This window comes from Lepus europaeus, chromosome 4 (genome assembly GCF_033115175.1).
Source record: "Lepus europaeus isolate LE1 chromosome 4, mLepTim1.pri, whole genome shotgun sequence".
Taxonomy (NCBI): Eukaryota; Metazoa; Chordata; class Mammalia; order Lagomorpha; family Leporidae; genus Lepus; species Lepus europaeus.
Window position 1 is genome coordinate 109,979,478 of NC_084830.1, and position 22,214 is coordinate 110,001,691.

At 45.7% G+C, this 22,214-nt stretch overlaps 1 protein-coding gene across 6 annotated transcripts in view; it reads right to left on the minus strand.

Annotated features, from left to right (window-relative positions):
- Positions 1–1,510: 1,510 nt before the first annotated feature.
- Positions 1,511–22,214, minus strand: part of KCNIP1 (potassium voltage-gated channel interacting protein 1) — a 328,155-nt gene continuing 307,451 nt past the window's right edge. For 2 of the 6 annotated variants that reach the window (XM_062189644.1, XM_062189646.1), the window contains exons 2-9: positions 21,117–21,149; positions 16,386–16,510; positions 14,675–14,744; positions 13,131–13,201; positions 12,096–12,203; positions 7,154–7,258; positions 5,901–5,963; positions 1,511–1,610 (exon numbers count right to left, since the gene is read on the minus strand). In XM_062189644.1, coding sequence (XP_062045628.1) covers positions 1,563–1,610; positions 5,901–5,963; positions 7,154–7,258; positions 12,096–12,203; positions 13,131–13,201; positions 14,675–14,744; positions 16,386–16,510; positions 21,117–21,149 — 623 coding nt within the window. In that variant the 3' untranslated portion in view covers positions 1,511–1,562. Of the gene's footprint in view, positions 1,611–5,900; positions 5,964–7,153; positions 7,259–12,095; positions 12,204–13,130; positions 13,227–14,609; positions 14,778–16,385; positions 16,511–21,116; positions 21,150–22,214 lie in introns of those variants that run through there. The other 4 variants (XM_062189645.1, XM_062189648.1, XM_062189643.1 and 1 more) reach the window with 3 other exon arrangements.

The window sequence follows — 22,214 nt, forward strand, 5'->3', positions numbered from 1 at the left end:
CCACTTGGGGAGTGAACCAGCAGATGGAAGACTTTTCTCTCTCTGCCTCTGCCTCTCTCTCTATATAACTCTTTCAACTAACTAAATAAAAAAATTTTTAAAGGAGTCTCTTTTATCTGTGATACCTTTGGAGGTCCTCTTACCTCTGTGAACTCCAATGTCCTCACCAGTAAAACCATGACTCTACCTTCTGGAATGTTCTACCTTGAGCACAAAATAAGGTAATGCATATAAAGTTCCCAGTACAGCACCTGACACACAGTAGAGGTTCTGTATATTGCTTTCCTTCTGACAACACTGCTGTTAGCTCTTACTGTTTCTTATGCTATCAGTTGGAGAAACCAAGACCCACTGTGCTCAACATAAGTGATAACTTTCTGTTAGAGCCTGAAGCCAACCTTGAACTCTGACTCCCTCAGCAGGAGCTCCTGTCCATATCTTCGGCTCTGTGTCCCTAAGCACACCATATGGGGCTTCTGATTTTCCACATTGGGGATCGGCAGTCTTGTAGGAAGGGAGGTGTTGTGAAGGGCCTGGTCTTGAACTTGCATTTGCAAATGGTCCTAGTATCTGCTTTTGGATTGGAGGTTTGCTTGGGACGGTTTGGAAGCTGGAGAGGATGGTGTCAGTGCCTGGCGCAGTGCAGGGCCCAGAGAATCACCAATAGCTGGATGCCAAATGAATGGACTGAGCTTCCCTTCCCACAGCTCTCCTCTCCTGCCCCAGTGGAGTCATGGAGGAAATGATTGACAGTGTAAGAAACAGTTCTGTTTATTGATTAGAACATGGTATAAAATTACAGCAGTTTGCAGGCATTCTGGACTTTCTGGGAGGGACATGCAGTGCTGGGCTTGAGCAGGGGATGGAGTGGAGGTATGTATGGGCCACTGGGCAATGGCTCCCTTCCAGGGCCTGTGCAGGGACTTGCTCTACCAGCACGGATACTAGTGTGAGAGAATTCTTGGTCCTTGCCTCTGGAAACAAATGACGTTGGGCAGTTTGGGCCATGAGACAATGCTATGCTTAATAAATTCAGTCCTATCCTACATGTGTTAGGGGCCGGCTCTCCCAATCTGGTCATGGCAGATTCTAATTGTTCTGTAGAATGCTCATTCTTCCCACCACAGGAAGAGAAACAGGCACGTTGGTTTGGGAGGCCAGCGGAGGATGGTGTGCACTTGGCTAAGGTCTTCTTGCTTCCAGATTTATTGACTTGGAGGCAGTGAGCTGGGGATCTGGAAGCAGAAAGTTGTGCGCCGCATTTAAGCTCAAGCAGAGGGACTTTCCAGAGGGCAGAGTGTGAAGAGGTGGGCATGCTTCGGAAACAAACTCGAACTTCACCTTGTGTCTCTCTGCAAGAGGGCGGAGGAAGAGCTGGCGATTAGAGACAGGGCCGTGTGGTGCTGGCCTCCGTAGAAAGTCTTCAGCAGAGAGTTCTTCCAAAGTGTAAAAGGGCTTGCTGTCCCAAGAGTCAGTGTATAAACTCAGAAAGAGGGAAGATCGGGGTGTTTGGGTGGCTGTTTAGTCCAGTGTCTCTGAGAGCTGGGTGGCTGTGTCCCTGGTCACATGACATTTTGGAACAGCTGGAGAGACCTCATGATGTTGTCATCCTGAGAGGGGAGGGGAAAGAGGGTGGTCAGAGCTCTCCGAGGCCCCTCCCTGGGAAGCTCTGTAACTGCTGGGCCAATCTCCAGCGTGGTTTTCTAGGCAGACCATGGCTACAAGGGGGTGAGAAGCAAGGAGCAAGGGCTGGGGGCCTAGATGGAGCTCTATTCACAAATCAAGGGGTGGCTTTTCTAGACTTGAGGAGGAACTCAGAGGAGGCAAATTATCCAGTAAAACAGTGAGATGTTTCTTCTTCTTTTTTTTAAAGATTTATTTTATTTATTTGAAAGGCAGAGTTACACACATATACACTCACACAAAGAGACAGAGACAGAGATAGAGACAGAGATAGAGATAGAGAGATCTTCCATTCCACTGATTCACTCCACAGTTGACTGCAATGGCCAGCACTGGCCAGGCTGTGCCAGGAGCCAGGAGCTTCTTCTGGGCCTCCCACATGTGAGTTTGCAGGGGCCCAAACACTTGGGCCATCTTTTGCTGCTTTCCCATGTGCATTAGCAGGGAGCTGGATTGTAAGTGGAGACCCAGAACTCAAACTGGCACCCCTATGGGATGGTGGTGCCACAGCAGTGGCTCAACCTGCTGCACCACGGTGCTGACTCCGAGATGTTTCTTAAGAAGTTCTGGGCACCTGCATTTTATCAGATGGTTTTTCTGTTTCTATACAGATAATCACAGTTTTTTAGCCTATTGATTTGATTACTTACATTGACAGATTCTTGGATGTTAAACCAGCCTTGCATTCCTGGAATAAACCCCATTTATTCATAATATGTTTTATGCTTTTTAATAAATTGCAGGGTTTGAGTTTTTCCATCTGCATTCAGAAGGAGTGTGTTAATATATTAGAAATCTTTAAAAGCCTTGTAACACCTCATCGGCTTTCCATTTAGGGTCACGGTAGCCCCATGGATCAAGCCGAGAGGGGCTCTCTCTTGCCTGAGTCTATGTAAGATCCGCACTGCCCCTTCCTTCAATGTTGGGGAAAATGGGCCAGGGGAGCCCTGCTGTTGCCATGTTCTTTGGGGGAAAGGTTTACATTACAGACTCTGTTTCTTCAGCAGACACAGGACTATTCAGATTTTGTTTCTTTTTCTGTTAGTTTTCGAAGTTGTGTTTTGCATGGAATTTGTAGATTCCATATAAGTTGTCAAATCTATTAGCTAATGACCAATTATCTTTTTGCTGTCTTTAAAGCCTGTGCTGATATTCCTTTTCATTTCCAATAGCGATAATTTGAGTTTTCTCTCTCTCTCTTTACATCAATCTCAATATGCATTTATCGATTTTACTAAGTTTTTTTCAAGGAGAGCTCTTGCGGCTCTGTTTGTTTCTGTATGCACGTGTATACTTCAGAAATTCAGAGGGGCCGGTGCTGTGGTATAGCAGCTTGAGCTACCACTTCCAGTGCTGGCCTCTCATGTGGGCTCTGGTTCCAGTCCCGGCTGCTCCACTTCCAATCCCAACTCCCTATTAATGGTCTGGGAGAGCAATGGAAGAAGGCCCAAGTGCTTGGGCCCCTGCACCCATATGGGAGAGCCAGAAGAAGCTCCCGACTTTAGCCTGGCCCAGTCCTGGCCTTTGTGGCCATTTGGGGAATAAAGTAGCAGATAGAAGATCTCTCTCTGTTTCTCCTTCTCTCTCTGTAACTCTGCCTTTCAAATAAATAAATAAATCTTTAAAAAATTCATAGAAAAAATGTAATTAAAAAGTAAATTTTATTTTTAAAATAAATTAATACTATTAAAATTAATAATATAATTTTTAAAATGTGAAAACTGTTTTGAAAATCATGCATTGTTTATCATAATATGTACCTCCCATGAACTTTTTGAAAATCCGGCATATGTCTCTATTGTATGTTCTCTATTTTACATTTTTGTCATATTTTTTCTAAGATATAATTATTGAGTTTAGAAAACTTTCAAATACTTGGGTACTAATCAACACATTTCTAAATCCGTAGGTCAGAGGATAAAATATTTTGAATTAAAGTATATTAAAATCTGACATATCAAAATTTGTGGGATTTAAAGCAGTGTTCAGCCAAAGTAGTACTCAGAGGGAAAATCACACTTGTAAATGTATGTGTTAGAAAAAATTGACTGGGAATTAATGAGCAGAACTTTCATCTCAACAAAAAATCGAAGCTGAAAAAGCAGATGGCAGAAAATTAATTAATAAGTTACAAAGTGGACCCATGAAAGAAAAAAATTAACAGAGACAAAAGTCATTTGAGTAGTTATCATCTTTAAAAATGTCTACAGCAGGGAGTTTTTATTGCCTAATAGTTAAGCACATGGGTTCTAGAGTGAGGATGCCTGGATTCAAATTCTGGCCCTGTTACTTATTAGCTGTGTGACCTTGGGCAAGTTGTTCAGTCTCTGTGCCTCAGCTTCATCATATCTAATGGAGTTGAGCAGGGTGATACCTCTAGGGTAGGTTGTGAAAAAGGAAAGAGTCAATGAGTGTAGAAGTTGCTAATGTGAGAAACTAAACTGATTTAAAAGTCTCTCTTACCTGATAAGCAAATCTAAAAATCATGATACTCAGAATGACAGAGTTTAAGGTGCATCTCTGTCATTGACTGTGATCCTGGCCACACCACTTAGTCCAGCAATACCTCATTTTTCTCTTCTTTAAAATAGATGTGATCAATATTGGTATTCAGTCAGTTCATGTTGACTACATGTTAAAATGTTCCAGCTCTGTTGGTAGAACCGATGACACAGCGTCCTCTCCAACCCTAGCCTCTTCCCCTCTGGCTACCTGGTAGCTTGCTCAGAGCCCATGGGCTACTCAAAGATCCACCAAGTAGTGGATCAGTCCTAGTAGGGGCCTCAGCGGGTTCTTCTCTAGGGAGTTGGCCAAGGTCAATGACACTTAGTAAATGTTTGGTTCATTTTAGTTGTTTAATGCCGATGTTCCTCAATTTACAATAGGGTTACATCCCAGTCAATCCACTCTAAGTGGAAAACAAGTCAGAAATGCCTTTAATACCCCTCATCTACTGAGCACTGCAGTTTAGCCTATCTACCTACTTTACGCTCAGAATGCTTCCATTAGCTTGTATTGGGCAAAATCACCTAACACAAAACTTGTTGTATAATAAAGTGTTGAATACCTCATGTAATTTGTTGGGTAGCTGCTTCCCTAAAATGCTGCCCCCCCCCCCCCCCCCGCACTCTTGCATATTGGCTCCATCACCTCTGGATCACGTGGCTGCATGGGCTGCTGCTGCCCAGCCCTGCACAAGGATGGTGCTGCATGTTGCAAGCCCAGGAAAAGAGCAAAACTCACGGTTCAACGTACGATTTCTACTGTGTGTTGCTTTTGCACCTTGGAAAGTTGAAAAACAGTTAAGCTGACCCGTCATAAGCTGAAGATTGTGTTTGGATTCTCACCCTGCGTGTGAGACAGTTCCCTCACTCAGGATGGTTGTGCCATTTGTGGAATGTGCCCGAAACTTGCTGATGCTCGGTGTGTGTTAACAATTTCTCTCCTGCCTCATTGCATTTGCAGTTTTTCTTGGGTGGAACTCAGATAACTGTGTATGTTTCTGAAATAAGGTGGGTGTTTACATGCATTTCTCTCAAGTAGACGAAGCAAGTATTTCTGACCCAGTTTCCATTAGAGACTCGGGCCAGAGTATTCCTTAGACTTAATGAAAGTGTGATCCAAGGGCCGGTAGTACCTGGAGCAACCTGGGGGGTGTTGGAGAAGTAACGTCTCAGGCCTGACCTATGGAATTAGAGCCTGCAGCTTAACAAGATTTCAAAGAGACTGATTCGCAGATTTAGAAGCATTGGTCCAGGACATTTGAGTTTAAGAAGATTTCTAGATCTTAGCCCAAACACGGTATCTCCGGGATCAAGACTTGGAAATGCAGATTTTCAGAACCATGGGAAACGATTTTCCAAGCACACAGTTGTAGATTTTTTTTCCAGCTGCTCCCATATAGTCTGAGGAGTGGGGACATCAAGTGCAAGGAAGGTTGAAAAAATGACAGTGTTGCCCGCTAGCGAAGTCTAGTTTCCTGGAGACTCCCTCGAGCATTCCCATCCCCCAGCCCCTACTTAGACGGTTCGGCTCAGGGCCAAGCTTGGCCAAGGTTAAGCACAGGCCAGGTGGGGGAGGGGGGTGGCCGGCCCTCAGGTGCGGCTGGTGCCGGGAGGGAATCTGACCTGAGCAGTCGCGGGCACGTGCAGCCCTCAAACCCGAGACTTCCTTCCTCAGACTTAGAGTTTTATGTCTGCCCTGCGCGCTTTCCTTACCTCCTGACAGGATTCAAGAAATTCATCTAAAGTCACGATGCCATCTTTATTTTTGTCCATTTTCTGAAAGACACAACAGGGAGCATTTTAAAGAACCCGATCATCTGCATTCCAGAACCTGGTGTTTGCTAACCAACTTGGCTCCACGACATAGGGTGCAGCCCTTGGACCCGCACCGGGTCCCTAGGTCTCAGGCTTGCTGTAGATCCCACCACCTCACTGCTGGACTACTCCATGCTGTTGTCTGTTTCCTGTGGCTATAACCAAATACCCAAGGCTTGCTACTTTCTAAAAAAAAAAAAAAAAAAAAAAAAAGGCTGATTTAGGTCCCAGGCTGGAGAGCAGGGAGCTGGCTTCTACTTGGCTCGGGTCAGGAACCTCACAGTGGACAACCTCACAAGGGTGGGAATGTATACCCGAGATCAGATGGGCAGACAGGAAGTTGGAGATGAGGAGGGGCAGTCTTGCATTTTTTTATCCCAACTCCCTTTCATGAGAACTACAGGATTATTCCACTCCAAGGGTGATGCCCCAATGACTTAATCATCTCCCATTAGGCCCCGCCTCTTAAAGGTCCCACCGTGTCTACACTGCCACACTGAAGACCAAACCTGCAACACGTGAACCTTTGAGGGACACACTCAAGGCATTTCTGAGCCATAGCACGGTCCTGCCTACGCTCTCTGCTGGCCGTCCACCTGGCAGAAGGAACATGGATGCAGGAGGTTCTGGTTCTGTCTCTGGCATTTACCATGTAGTCTTGGAGGGAACTCCTGTTTTCCCATCTTTGCAGGGGACTATTGGATGAAAGTGAGCTCTGACATTCTTTGATATACTACTGCTACTTTAATTTTTTTTAGCTAAAATATTACTATGATCACACAGCTCTCCTACTCAAGGATCACTGTAGCTGCCCATCATTTTGCAGAGTAAAGCTAAACACTTCCATCTCAGGACCTCCCAAGTGGGTCCGGCCTTAGTTTCCAATCTGACTTCTCGATGCTTAATCTATGCAGATGTGCTGAGTGAAGTCTTCTCTGTGGACTGTGTCCCTGCCCTATGCCGTTTGTACTTAATGACCTGCTTCCCCCTCCCTTCTGTGGGTACATATGTCTGCCCAATGAGATCACTGATTTCTTGAGGACTGTGTCACTTTTGATAACATTCTTTTCTGTTTCCCACTGTCTCAGATGCTCACGGGTTGAGTGACTGAGGTTGGGCTTAAAACTCGTGCACAGGGTGTGGGCACTTACCTGGAAGAAGACGTCCACGTGCTGCCTCGGAGTGTCCTCTTTGAGCACGGGATATGTGTATTTCCCCATCATGTCGTAGATGGCTTTGACAATGTCCATCATCTCCTGGAGAGGGGACATGGAAGCACACAGTGTGGGAACCGTGAGCTCAAGCTCTTCTTGGGTGGCAGAGTTTGGGGCTCCTTATCTACTTTGGCAGTGAAAGTGAGTAGAGGACTTTCTTTAACAGGTGAAAGGGGTCGGAGGGAAAGCTCAAGGGACTGGATTCTGGGGGTCTTCTCCTGGAGAGAAGATGGTGGAAAATCATGTCCTTACCAAAGGGCGTTGCAACTTCCTGTATTTCTATCTTACTACTTTTTGTGTCTTAGTGAAGTCGAAGGCCTTTCAGAAAATGTTAAATATTGGTGGTGATTAGCCACGTGTACTCTTGTTTGATTCTTGCTGTAACCTCTGTAGTGTCACCATAAAGAAAGAAACTGTGTTTAGGCTGAGGTATGTTGAAGAGGTATTCCAAGTTCATTAAGAGTTTTTAAAAATTTATTAAGAATGGATGGTAAATTTTATCGAATGTGATTTTAGCTTCACAGAGCTTAATCTTGATATATTGATATAATGAATTATTTAGTGGATTTTCTCTACTGTTATTTTCTCCATTCCTGGAATGAACCTTATCCTAGTCTTGTGCATTTATTTTAAATAGAGCACTGGGATTAATTTCCCAGGGTTTCATTTGGGATTTGAGAGCTTTTGCTGGCATGAGATTAGACTCCTGTTTTCTTTTTTCTGTGTTGCTAGGACTCCTCATACAACATGTGTTTTTGAGCACTTTCCATTGGCTAGACATCGGTACTTTACAACAAGATTTTTTAAAAAATTCTATAAAATCTACTGGAGCATATTTGCTTACAAAAAAATTCATTTAACCATTTAAAAATAACTAATGAGTTTTGATAAATGTATATGCCCATGTAGCCTCCAATAGACTCAAGATAGAACAGCAAGAAGTTCTTTTATGCTCCTTTGCAATGACCATCTGTCAACCTCCAATACCAAGCAACTGCTGGTGAAATTTCTATCACTATAGATTAACTTGTATTTTCTAAAATTTCATGTAAATGGAGTCATGGAGTATAAACTCAGTGTGTGTCTGGCTTCATTCATTTAGAGTAATGTTTATGGCATTCCATGCCATTGCTGAATGTGACAGTAATTATTTTTTACTGCTGAATAGTATTCCATTGAATGGATGTACTACGATGTGTTTATCCATTGTTCTGTTGACAGACATTTGAGTTGTTTTTGGTTTGTGCCTATTATGAATAAAGCAGATATGAACATTTCTCTACAGGTCTTTATAGAATTATCTATTTTCATTTTTAAAAAGATTTACTTATTTAAAGTCCGAGCTACAGGGCGGGGAAGAGAGAGAGAGAGGGAGAGAGAGAGAGATCTTCCAATGGCTGGTTCACTTCCCAGATAGCTGCAAAGGCCAGGGATGAGCCAGGCTGAAGCCAGGAACCAGGAGCTTCACCTTGATCTCCCATCTTCTGCTGCTGTTACTAGGTCATTACCAGGGAGCTGGCCCCACATATGTCCATTTCTCTAGGTTAAATACCTATAAGTAGGATTTCTGGATTGTATGTTAAGTGCATCTTGAACTTCATAAAAGCTGCCAAAATGTTTTCCAAAATGTTTCTATCATTTTACATTTCCATCAGCACTGAGAATTTCTGTTGTTCCAAATCCTTGCCAACACTTAGTATTGTCAGTCTTTTTATTGGTAGCCATTCTAGTTGTATTTCATTATGGTTACCAGTTGTGTTTATTTGAAGGCCAGAGATGCGGAGCAATTCTTCGTGGACTCATTGGCCATTCATATATTTCCTTTTCTGAAGTGTCTATTCAGCTGCTTTGCCTATTGTAAATTGAGTTATTTATCTCATTGAATTAGAAAATCTAGATATTTTGAATATCAGGTCTTTGGCATACAGTTTGCAAACATTTTCTCCAAGTCTATGACTAGTCTTTCCATTTCTCAAAGTTGATTTGGGAGGAGCACAAATTTTAAACTTGGATGAAGTCAAATTTATCCATTTTTCTTTTGTGATTCCTTCTGTATGTGTCTTGAGATAGCGTTTTCTACCCCAAAGAAGATGTTTCTCCTATGTATTGAAATGGGATCCATTTTCAAGTTGGGAAAGTTTAACATCTACTGATGTTGTAAAATCAGCTGTTACAGCACCATTTGTTGGAAACATGGTTCATCCCCCTCTGATTTCTTTGACATCTTTTTCACAAGGCCAATTTATGTGTAAGTCTAAACTGGGATCTCTACTTTCATATCTTGGTTTATTCCTCCTTCTGCCGATTCCTTGCTACCGTGGTAGCTAAACCTTTATATTAAGCCTTGAAGCAAGGCAGTTTCAGTCCTGTAACTTTGTTCTATTTCCATTGTTGTGGTTATTTTAGGTTCTCTGCCTTTCCATATATCATATGTATATATGATCAGTTTATCGATTTCTACAAAATGTCTGCTGGAATTTTGATTGCAGTTGCACTGTATCTATAAATTAAATTTAGGAATTTCTACATCTTAGCTGTACTGAGACTTCCAGTCCAAGCAGGATATAGCTCAGTTTCTTTAGGTCTTTGGTTTCTCTCAGTTTCTTTAGGTCTTTGGTTTCTCTCAGTATACAAATCTCGCACCTGTTATGTTGAATCTATCTCAAAGTATTTTGTGTTTTTCTGCTATAATAAATGATACATTTTCCAGTTCTTCATAGTATATAGAAATATGCATGATTTTTGTAAATAGAACTCATATCCTGTTATCTTGCTAAATTCACTTGTGATTTCTGGTAGGCCATTTGCAGACTCCTTAATATTTTCTATGAATTCGATCATGTTGCTACAAATAAACACAATTTCAATCTTTCTTTTTCAATTTATATTCCTTTGATTTGATTTTGTCTTGCTTCTGGAGAAAAGTAGTTTGTCTTTTACAACTGAGTATTATGTTGGCTGTAAGATTTTTCTAGATACCTGATATCATATTGAGAAAATTATCTTTTATTATTATTTTTTGGGGGAGCTTCATTGAAAATACATGCTGTTTTTTGTCAAATGCTTCTAAATTGATATATTGTTTTTCTTTTTTATTCTGTTAATACAGTAAATTACATTGATTGGGTTTTCAGTTCTTAGAACAAAGTTCACTTAATCATGATGTATGACCATTTTTATAGATTGCTGGATTCAATTTGCTGTTATTTTGTATTTGTGTTCATGAGGGGTACTGAGTTTGTGGTTTGTAGTTTTCTTCTCTCACAGAAGCATTTCTTATGTTGGGTATCAGGGAACTGATGGATTTAGAAAATGAATTAGGAGGCCAGCACTGTGGCATAGCAGGTTAATCTTCTGCCTGCGGCGCTGGCATCCCATATGGGTTATGGCCTGGGAAAGCAGTGGAGGATGGCCCAAGTGCTTGAGACCCTGCATCCGCAGGGGAGACCCAGAAGCTCCTGGCTCCTGGCTCTGGATCAGTGCAGCTCCAGCAGTTGCGGCCATTTGGGGAGTGAACCAGCAGATGGAAAACCTTTCTCTCTGTCTCTCCCTCTCACTGTAACTCTACCTCTCAAATAAATAAAATGACATCTTTTTTAAAAAAAGAAAATGAATTGGTAAGTATTCCTTCCCCCTCTATTTTGTAAAAAAAAAAAAATGTATAGCATTGGTATTATTAGACTTCAACAGTAAGCCATTAGAGTCTATACTTTTCTTTGTGGAAAGATTCTTACTGTGAATCCAATTTTGCTAAATGGTAAAGAGTTATTAGAATTCTCTAACCCTCTTCGAGTCACTCTGTCCGATGGACCATGGATGTGTTCCTTACCTTAGCCCTTCATCACCTGTCTCATCTTGCACCAGCCTCCCCACCTCACCGCAGTCTGTAGCCAAGGGGAACCCATGAAAATCCATGTTGCCTCAAAGCCTCCCCAATGCTCTATCCTTCTGCCTGGAACACTCTTCCCAGCTTTGTGCATGGGTGGTCCCAGGGGGCCAACACTTTGTCAGAAAGGCCTTTGCTGACCTTCCTTGCTCAAACATCTTCCACCTGTTGATTTAGACTTTGATTGTGTATCGCCCATCTTTCTACACTGCTCTATGAGAGTGATTGCTCACTTCTTTGTGTGCAGCACCTAGAGCGCTTGATAGGCCAGGCCCTCAAGTATGTGTTGAGAAATGTGCGAGTGAATGAATGAGAAGTCAAAGTTGGGTAAGCTCCCCAAACTTTCACTTTCTCTCCATGGGGTTGAGTGAAAGTTGGAAATGATACTCATGTCTCAGGCACTGTGCCTAGCAAATAGGATGTGAGGGTGTCAATGTAAGCTTCCACTGTATACGGTGAATACTAAAGTGAGTTTTGACTTAGACTTGTGGGCATTTCATTGGCTGAACACGAAAGTCTGAAAATTCAGGACTTGTCTCTGATGATTTCTTTAGAGATGACCACACCTTTTAGCACCCCCATCTGTAGTTTTATTTGTAGGCAAAATAGGTTGTGGCCAATATGATCCAACAGTAGCCTCTTCCCCCTGAAACAATCTCTCAGGTGCCTCCTGAGGTCCTACCATCCCAAGTTTGAGCTTCACCTGCTGGCTGCCACCCACAAAGAGCATCACGCCCCTAGTCGTGTGCCTTGAGCCTGTGGGCCCCAGTGAGAATAAACCTGCACAAGCCTTGCTGGAGTGCCTGGGAACAGGGCACAGGACGGTGACCCAGGAGGTCCAAGATTGTCTTCTCTGTGCCAGGGAGCAGCTCTGAGAGCCTCAAGCAGACCCTGCCTCATTCAGACCACCATGTCCTCATGTGTGGGGTAGGTTTCTATGAAGTTAGGCGCCCTCCCAGCAGCCTCTGGTGCCCCTGGCCCCAGTCCACTCACCTCTTTGTTTATGTATCCGTCTTTATTGATGTCATACAAATTGAATGTCCACCTGAGTTTCTCATGGACAGTTCCTCTCAGCAAAATCGACAGAGCAGTTACAAAGTCCTGAGGAGTGAAAAGGCAGGAGCGACATGAGCTACCAAACCGTGGGGCAGGTTGAAGCTGGGTCTTTGGCTCAGAGTCTCCGGTGTTGTGTAACAGCATGGTGTCCTCCCCACCTCCCCCTATGCCCCGTTGTCTGCCCCAGGGACACGGCCAAGCTCAGCATAGAGCTCGGCCTTCCATTCCCTACCTTGTTCCACTTCTTGGAATGGAGCTCTGTTGGGGGCTGCCACCTCCGGGGCAGGTCAACACAGCCCACTCTGCTATTGCCTCATCCTGTGGCTGTGCTGTTTGTTGGACTACACGTGAATGGCCGTGTAGTCCAAGGCTAAGAACATGGGCTGTGGAGAGATACTGTCCGGTCCTAAATCCTCCTTTACTGTTTCCCAGGTGTTTGACCTCGGGAAAAATCACTGTCTCTCTACCTTCTTTCCCTCTCCTGTAGAACGGTCATATAGAACACAACCCCACCTTGTAGGGTTATTGTGACAGTTAAATGAGTTAACACAGGCAAGGCAGTAGTAACAGAGGCCGACACATGGTGAGTGGCCTTTGTGTGACCTCTTACATGGTTAGTACCTGAGTCCAGTGACCTCTTACACGGTAGTACCTGAGTCCTGTGACCTCTTACACTGGTAGAACCTGAGTCCTGTGACCTCTTACACAGTAGTACATGAGTCCTGTGACCTCTTACATGGTTAGTACTTGAGTCCCGTGACCTCTTACATGGTTGGCATCTGTGCCCAAGACCCCAAGGTCCTGGAAGGCAGGGGAGGTTGATTCTGCTGTCTCAGGAAATCTTTATTTAAGTTTCCCATTTTCTGTCTGAGAGCTTTGCTGACCCAACCCTTCCCCCAGTACCCTGTGGCTCAGAGGGAGCGGTGGTACAGGAGCCTCCAATCCTGGCGTGGACCCAAGGGATAAGCATACCTCGAACTTCACGGAGCCTGTCTGGGTGGTGTCGAAGGCATTGAAGAGGTAATGGGCGTACGTGCTGGCATCTGCAAGGCAGAGAGGGAAGGGCAGCTGACAGGGCCCGGATCCACACAAGAGAGACATCAGTGAAAGACAGAGGCAGGGTTTTGACTAGAAAGAGAGGAGGCTGGTGCTGGGGCGGCAGAAAGCAAAAAGAATGGAGCGAGGCCTGCTTACTTGGCTCCTGGGGTTTAGCTGGGAAGTTCAAGAGTGGGGACAGCTGCTTGCCCCTCCATCTAGCCATCTGGGGCAAATGATTTTCTTGTGTGTTTATGGTGGGTGATGACGTGGTGATGGTGTCAAGATGCTCTTCACATTGCAGTAGTGCTATACCATGGAGTGAGCCGTGCCATGGAGAGAGAGAGACCTGGGCTTGGTCACAGCTGTGTGACCCTAGGCATCAAACGCAACCTCTCTGAGCCCTCTGCCCCAACCCTGTACAATGTGTTGTAGCAAGACCTGGCTCCTAAAACTTTTGGAAAAAAAGTGTTCATCTAGTGTTGTGCCTGGCACACAGTGCAAACTCTATAATGAATGTCTCAGTGGAACTCAGTAAACTGTTTCTGGGGCCCACAGGGGATGAAGCTGTCCCCCAGGTTGGTGGGGGCTGAGCCCTGGTCCCACACTTGGGAAGGCACCTATCTGTTGCTAAAAAGGCTCAAGAGAATAGAGCCCGAGAAGTGTCTGGAACACTAGGGTCTGTTTTGTCAAGGTCCAGGGAAGGGATTTTAAGGAGACCACTCATGGCGACAGCATGCAAGATGGCATGTGACCCACGGAGGCCACGGGAGGAGCCACTGGGGTGGTCCCAGCCCATAGGCCCAGAGCTGGTTCCCACGGGCCTGGGGCAGGGCACAGAGCAGGTGCTGTAGCTGGCACATTTGCTTCCCTACCTTTGTAAGCACAGCTTCGTGCTCCCTGCCATCTTTCAGGCTTAGTTTGTTTTGATAGTCCTTGGCATTTACTAAAGTTCTGTTTAAAAATTCCAGCTTTTCCCAGCTGTTTTAAAGGAAAGTGTGGCATTGCTTCTCGGCCTTTTGGCTAAGATCAAGTGTAAGGGAGAGAGTGGAAAGTGTCTAGCACAATGGCGGAGCCAGCGTGGCAAAGCTTTGTGCCAGACCCCGGCCCACTGGCCTCGAGCTGTGTGATCTGAAGGAGATTGCTTTACTTCTCTGACATCTGGCTGCCCTGGCTGGGGTCAGGCGAAGTGATTGCCACAGCCATCAGGAGATCATGGCACAATCTCTCTTCCCCTTCTAGAGCGGTTCCTTTTCAGAGCGCCTTCTGCCCAAGCTCGAGAGAATTCCCTGCCTTGTAAGAAGGGAAGCAGGAGGATTGCAGCATCCCGAGCTGCTATCTGTAGCTCCTGAGCAGCCTGGGTTTGCTTTGTTGATCCCAACAGGAGCAATGGCCCTGGAGGCTCCGGAGGTGTGCTGTTGGCGGGAGGAAAGCAGCCGCCAGGGGGAGCCGGGCAGGAGCGTCTTCCAGGATGGACTCACCTCCGTGGGGGAAAAACTGAGCGTAGATCTGCTTGAAAGTTTCTTCGTTGACGACACCGCTGGGGCACTCCTGTGTGAAGGGGAGAGAGAAGGTCGGTGGGGGCTCGGGGGCGGGACTACGTGGGGCTCATCCTTGGGGCCTAGGGCTCCGCAGGGCTCCTTGGCGAGGACGGGTAGGGGACAGAGTCTGTGTCTCCAGGGCGAGTAGCAGGAGGCAACCCCATCGTGGGACTGCAGCCGCTTTAGGAAGGGCTTTCCGCTTTGGGGAAGGCACCTGGATTTGCATTCTGGCCTGGTCACTTCTCGCTTTGTGTCAGCCTGACCCTCAATATCCTTATCTGTAAAATGGGGTGAAGGGTACATTCCCAGCACGGCTATCATGAGGTTTAACCTCTGAACCTATGTTATGCAATACTGAGTCCATGGGAGACGCCTAACAGTGTCATCTCCTTCCTGGAGGCTGCTCAGGCCTGCCCCAACCCAGCTGCCCACTGTTAACAGTGCTCTTAGAGATCAGAAGGAAAGAAGCCCAATGGGCCGGCACGAAACCGGGCCGGGACTCAGGGTCATTACAGAAGGCAGGGGCATCCCCGGGCGTGGCAGGTAATTCCCAGCGCCGCGTCTGAGGCTCCCTGTCACTCAGTGCCTTGGGGGACACTGAGAACCTGTGGCTGGTCTGGGATTGACCAAGCTCCACCTACACCCTGTACCTGGAGGGAGGGGGCCAGGAGTGCTTCCCTTTTTTTTTTTTTTTTTTTAATTTTTTGACAGGCAGAGTGGATAGTGAGAGAGAGAGAGAGAAAGGTCTTCCTTTTTGCCGTTGGTTCACCCTCCAATGGCCTCTGCAGCCGGCGCATCGCGCTGATCCGAAGCCAGGAGCCAGGTGCTTCTCCTGGTCTCCCATGCGGGTGCAGGGCCCAAGGACTTGGGCCATCCTCCACTGCCTTCCCGGGCCATAGCAGAGAGCTGGCCTGGAAGAGGGGCAACCGGGATAGAATCCGGCGCCTCAGCCGGGACTAGAACCCGGTGTGCCGGCACCACAAGGCGGAGGATTAGCCTGTTAAGCCACGGCGCCGGCCCATGGAGTGCTTCCTTTTATTCCTCCCCATCCCAGGACTTGGGAGTAAGACTGCTCTGGCTGCTAAACCTAAAACAAACTAATCGACATCCAAGATGGGGTCTGAGTGGTCTCAGAGTGGCTTGAGAGGGCAGGAATATATTAAAGGATGGAAAGCAACAGGGAACTCCTTGTCCCCCAATCCACCTTTGATTGATTGTAACTTGGCTTCCTGCGTGGCTGCTAGGGAGAGAAGCTTCCAGATGGAGGAGAGGAGAGTCCGATTCCTTATCAATTCTGTTCCTCGTGGTAAATTAACACAGTGACATTCAGGCTTATACATCAGTCTCTGTGAAGCTGGTTAGTGTAAGACAGCACCAAAGAGACAGAAAGTGGTCAGCCAGGATTAGACCCTTGTTCTGGGTGGGCTCTCCAGGGCTGTGCCACGCTGTGAGGGATCTGGCAGGGGGTGTGTCTGCTGAGATGGTCTCATTCCTGCCTGGGGCCTTGCTTCCTGACCTGGTGATCTTGCACTCAGGCCCAGGGGACCCTGCCTGTGCAGTTTCCATAAATGGGAAACTCCCTTGGCATTTGGGAGAGTTTCCCCCAAGTGGGACATCCCACCCAGGCCTTGTGAACCAATGTGTGTCTCACGTTTTTGAAGCCTCGGTAAAGGACTTGCAGCTCCCTCTTGGTGAAGTTGGTCTGGGCCTCCAGCTGCTCCAGTCCCTCAGGCCGATGGCAGACCATGGTCATCTCTAGCTCATCTTCAATCTTATCTGGAACAGAGGAGATGGCATTGGGGTGGCTGCCTTGGTGGTCTCTCTGGTCACGCCACAGCCTGGGCTGCCAGACGAGGGGTATCGTGACCTGGGCCATGGGGCTGGATGACCTCCCTGCCCTTGAACCCCACCTCCCTGGTCCCACAACCTGTGCACCTGCTACTCTAGGTGTGTCAGGTGCCATGTCGGGAGGTAGTGGCAGCACTGGGGCTAAAAAGAGGAGGACAGAAGTGCTGAAATCAAATCCAAACAGAAACACTCCCCTTCCTTTCAAAATAACCCCTTTGCACAGGCAAATGTCTGCCCAGGGAACTTTCTGAAGGTGCTAGAGGTACAGGTGAGAGAGCAGAGTAGAATGAGGAATACTTTCTCAAGAGCAAAGGAGAACAAGTCAATTAAATCAACAGCATGGATTCTTACCATGTGGTCCAAGTAGGGAAAGACTAGAGTGAGTTAGCAAAAAGTTCAAGTTCCGGCATGTTAAGTATTAATTAGAAAGATTGGGATGTATTTTATAGCATATTGTTTTGTACTATCGCTAGGTGTCCTTAAATAATAGGAAAATGACTTAACTTGGGGGTGACTTTGTACAAATGAGAGCTTGCAAGGCATTTGAAAAGCACTACACCCAGCTGGCGTCAGTAGTAGTTCAACTATGCCTCCCCTCTGTGCAGCAGGCAATCCGGGGTTGCACTAGAGGTTTAGGACACATCTGTTACTTAAAGCAAGAAATCTGCCCATTTCCCACTGAAGGATTGGGAAGTCCAAATCTGTGGAACTTTCAGTGTTTCACCTTCACTTGTGTTGCCCTGCCCAAACGTTGTCTATAAGTTTACTCCAGTCACGAATCAATTCTCTGCCCATTGCTGTCATGCGGACGTTACCAAATCCATCTCTTGAGCGACTGGAAATCTGGGTAGGCAAGAATAGTGATGAGATGGGCAGACTTCGGGGAGTACCACACACCATGTCACACCCTGTGACAGCCCAGAGCAGACGCACTGTCTCACATGGGAAGACTGGGTGAGCAGGTGTGAGAACCTGGGTGTGTCTCTCATCAGGGGTAGCCTCATTGCACTGGATTTTCTCTGCAATTGTCAGTTTCCCTTTTGGGAGTCTGACCTCAGTGCAAAAGGTATTCATCAAAGTAAGGTTGTATCTTGTACATACTCCTAAAGGTAATGGAGGTTTGGATTGAGTGCCAGTAACTTGATAACAATTCTTTGGTGGGTCTCATCAGGTATCATTTTATCCAGCCAGGTTTCAGGAAGAGGATGCAATGTAGGTAAGATATTCTGCTTACATAACATAGTATCAGGTGGTTAATTTCCTTATAATTCTCAGAGAGCATTGAGTTATCGGTATGTTTTGAAGCAAATGAGTTAAGTAGCAATGATCCAAACATTGAAGTGTTTCTATATAAATCAAAGGCCTGAGTCTCAAAAAAAAAAAAAAAAAAAAAGTGAGGGGAAAGTATTCCCAGAAGTCTACCCTAGAATGTTCCCATGTGTTTTACATACATTTTAAAAACTCATCTGAAAATAACAACCAGTTGTCAGTTGAGCTCTGCTAGCATCGGACTGCATGGTGCCTTCCCTGAGAACACACGTGTTCCCCTGTGCTTCAGCTGTCTCTGCATGCCCCTTATGTCTCCCTGATGGTTCGCTGAGTGCTGCCCAGGGGTCCCAGTAAAGGAAGGAAAAGCAGCAAAAATCACATTGACATAGCAATAAGGAAAATGAAAATACTGTGTTTTGGGAAGAAATGATCTATTTTTGAATATGTTCAGTATCCTTGTCTAGGTTTATCTCCTCTAAGAACATGAGAATTCTTTTTTGTTATATTTTCTTATTCCTTCATCTTCCAACACCTGCATTTTTCACAAGCTCAGGGAATTACTTTGCAAAAGTTTAAGAGACTCTTTCAGCTTCCAAAACAACTTGCCATTGCCGTTATTAAAAATGCACTAAGTAATTATTGAAATATCACCCAGGAAACCCGCTTCATTAAGGTGGAACTGGACTTTATTAATAAATGATTTGTTTGCTGTCTGGGAGCAGGATCAATTTCCATATCAAACAGATTCTGTGATATCTGAATCATTGGATAGTGACTGCCAAGGTTGTTTAATTTTGCTTGCATCGGCCTCTAATTGTCAGGCTGTGGTTCCATCAGCTATGAAGTAAAACTCATGTCTTTGGGGCTCACCGTGCTGGGAAGGAGCCTGCCCGAGGATGTGAGGGGCTGGAACCAGTGACTGTCAATTTTTTAGATAGTGTTTTATAGTAAGAACCGCAATTTACATCACAATCCAGCAGACACATACATATAAGCATCATTTTATAAACTATTTTGAAGCAAAAATGTCATGAAATAATACTCTCCTTCATTAACGTGAGATGTATTTTATTCTCATTGAAAAATATATTCCTTTGTAAACACATGCTGGTGTGTGACCTTCACATGTCATGAGTTTTGATTGGAAAACACTGATTTGTCTATACCCACGGCAACCCTCCGGGATGCCCACATCTGGCTCCGCCTCCCCTTTCCTGGTATGCCTTGCAGTTCTGTACCGTGTTCTCTGAATATATTCACACTGATGGCCTGCAGTGGTTTTCACCTCTGCCTCTTGCCCCTTGGGGATTCCCTGATGCTGCCCAGGCAGTCCCAGTCTAGGCAGGAGGGGGCCCAGCTCCCTGGTTGGAGAAGAAAACAGAATGACACTCGGGACCGCCTCTTCTGACGGTTATCAAGCATCTCTAATGCCGGATGTTGCCCGTTATTATTTTTGCTATTAAAAATAATGTTGAGCCAGTTACTAAGTCAGGTTGAGTTTGGATGGTAGAGATAAAGGGTAGCCTAGAGACTAGTACTATGGGGATAACTACAGAACAAGAGTAAATTAGAATACTTCCTTTGTAAAGTACTTTTCATCATGTCCATTGCTCATAACCTTGAGCGAGGTGGGGAGTGGGGAGGAGGCTCATTGCCCTCCCCATCTGGTATTAGGAGGAAGGGTGTCCCCCCAGATGAAGCGACTTCCTAACCGTGAGTGCCCCCTAGAGTGAAACATCTCTATCACTTGGGGTAAAGCAAGATAGAGTGATCAATCCTGGAGGATTCTACAGAGGAAATCCCTGGACCGAATAGGTGATTCAGATTAAATGCTCCTTGATGTTTTAAGGTCCTTGACTCAGATTCTGAGTAAAAAAAAAGATGAAAGCTTTAGACCCTCTCAGGAAAAAAAAAGTGTGGCAAATCATGGCAGTGTTTGCCTATATTTTCAGTGAGTTCTTGAATCTAACATGCGGGGCCCATGCTAAAGGCTTCTAGCATAGGAGATCTGGTCCAAGCTGTGTCATTCCCTGGCTGTGTCTGAGTCCTGGGTCACATAACATAAGTGGTAGATAATGGGGCTAGACCTAGAATCCAGCAGCCTAGGCCTCTTCATCAGATCCGACTTCCATGTGCCAATATAGCGGCTCCCACTGTACCCAGGCACACACTGCAGAGTGGCTCATAACCAGCCTTGCAGTTGTCCCGCTCCTAATAAGCTTTGCAGGTACAAGTTGGAGCCTCAGACTGAGCAGGAGGAGGACCCAAGCCTCTGGTGTTCTCACCAAAAAGCTTAGTTGCATGACCACGGGCATCTCCTTCTCCTTGGACTGGAACAATGTTTCTTCATTGTGGTGTCCCGGGGTTGGACTTACTGCCCATACATCTGGTTTTGGGATTCCAATATGATGCCCTTTGGCCCGAGTGAAGGCCCAAAGACAGGTCTTGTTTGCTTTGTGGAATGTGTTCTAATGTTTTTGGAATTAGTTGTCAAGATTTAAAGTGGAGAGATTCATGCACAAGATTGGATTTCTTGGAAAATGAGATTATTTTACAACTTTGGTCTCAAATTCTCATAAGGTAGCAGTCAACCAAAATGGAGCAGGATCTGGGCAGCACAGCCTCCAGGGCTCCTGCTCTTTTCCCCTGGATCTCTTAATTCATTGATCTTGCCTGTCTGGTCCCAGAGGCATTTGAGTTAATGATTTCTAATCTGGACCTACCCAGCCTCTCACTCACCATCCTTTTTCCTGCCTCAAGCTATACACTCTACTCCTTCACGATCTGTTTATTTAAGACATGCTCCATGTTGTTGCACAAAGGACTTGAAGGTGATTATAGGAGATAGATATAATAAAATAAAAAAAATCATAAGAAAAAAATTAAAAAAAATCATAAGAAAAACTGCCTCAGAAGTTGCTGGTTAGATTAGGAGGTCAAGATCGTGGGGAAAAAGAAAGCATAGAAATTCAGGCTATTTTTTTTTAAAGAAGTTTCTGGACTTGAGCCACAGGCAGGCTCTGAGTTTTCGCCTGTGCTTGTCTCATTGCCTCTGAGAGGAACATATCTCAGTGTCTCAGGGGCACAAACTTTTGGAGACTTATCTGCTAACAGAACATTGTTAAACAGGTTGAGTTTGCTAAGGGGGGGCACAGAAAGTTGCTGAACCCGAAGACTAATTACAAAGTATATCCTTAATTAGGAAGCTCTTCCTTTGCAAATAATATGATCAAAGTGCTCAAGTTAGTTTAAACTTTGTTTTTACCTCTCTGATACTGGTAATACCACCAGGCGATGTCTAGGAAAAAGTAAGAAAACATTTTACCAAATCCATTCATTGAAAAAGTGAAACATACTTGTATGGTCCCTGGAGAGGCCACTCTGAGGGTGTCCTGGTCACATTCAGCTGCACATACACTAAGAGGCCTCTCCATAGCAGAACTGGGTTGACCTCCCCATCCTTGTCCCATGGTCAGAACAGGCCATGGCTCACCTCCCAGTGCCCATGGCTCCCAGCAGGGGCGCATTGAGCATGCCCTCAGCCATGCAGTCATGCAGCCGTAGAGATGGGATGGCACGAGGATGTATAGATGAGGATGGGTCCTTGGAAATACCCACATGTCTGAGAGAAGAGTGGCCTGCAAGATTAACCTCCACAGTGAGGAGGCCCCCACCACCCCCTCTGATTCTTTGTGATTTGTGGCTGTGTATCTTGCAAGGTGATCCCCAACTCTCAGTGAAGCATCGACTATGTGTGTATCACTGCATCAAACGACTTGGTTCTCTGCTCTCATGGAGCGTGCACTCCGCAAGTCTCTGCTGCTTTCTTCCTTCTCAGTTTGAAAAGTAACGTGGATGTAGGAGAGGAAAACAACAAATGCAGACAAGAACGAGCACAGGGCAGGTGGCAGAGTGCGTATAGGCTGAGTCCCCTCTTATGCTGAGTACGTGTACAAAGCAAAACAGCTGTCCTGCACAGTCTTCCAGGGCACGGGGCAGCTGGTTGGCCCATGGTTCCAGGGTGCCGCGCTGGATGCTGCCCTGCTGGCCTCTTCATGTCTGTTTGGTGGTCAGTCTGGTTTTCCTCTGGAAGCTCTTTGAGCTTCCTCCTGTCTTGCCAATGCCCCTGACCCAGAGTGTGTTTCGGTCCTCACCTCCCATCTGACATCCCCAGACAGAAGCAGCCTGTGACAGGGCAGGAGGGCATTCGTTGGTAAGTGTTTCTACTCTCGTATCCCAATCTGCATCCCATGGGAGAACTTTATCTTGCTGGGTTTAGTTGTTCCGTCTATCTGATTGATTGGAAATTGTATTTATTTATTTTTACTAGTAGACTATTTTAGAGCTGTTTGAGTTTGACAGA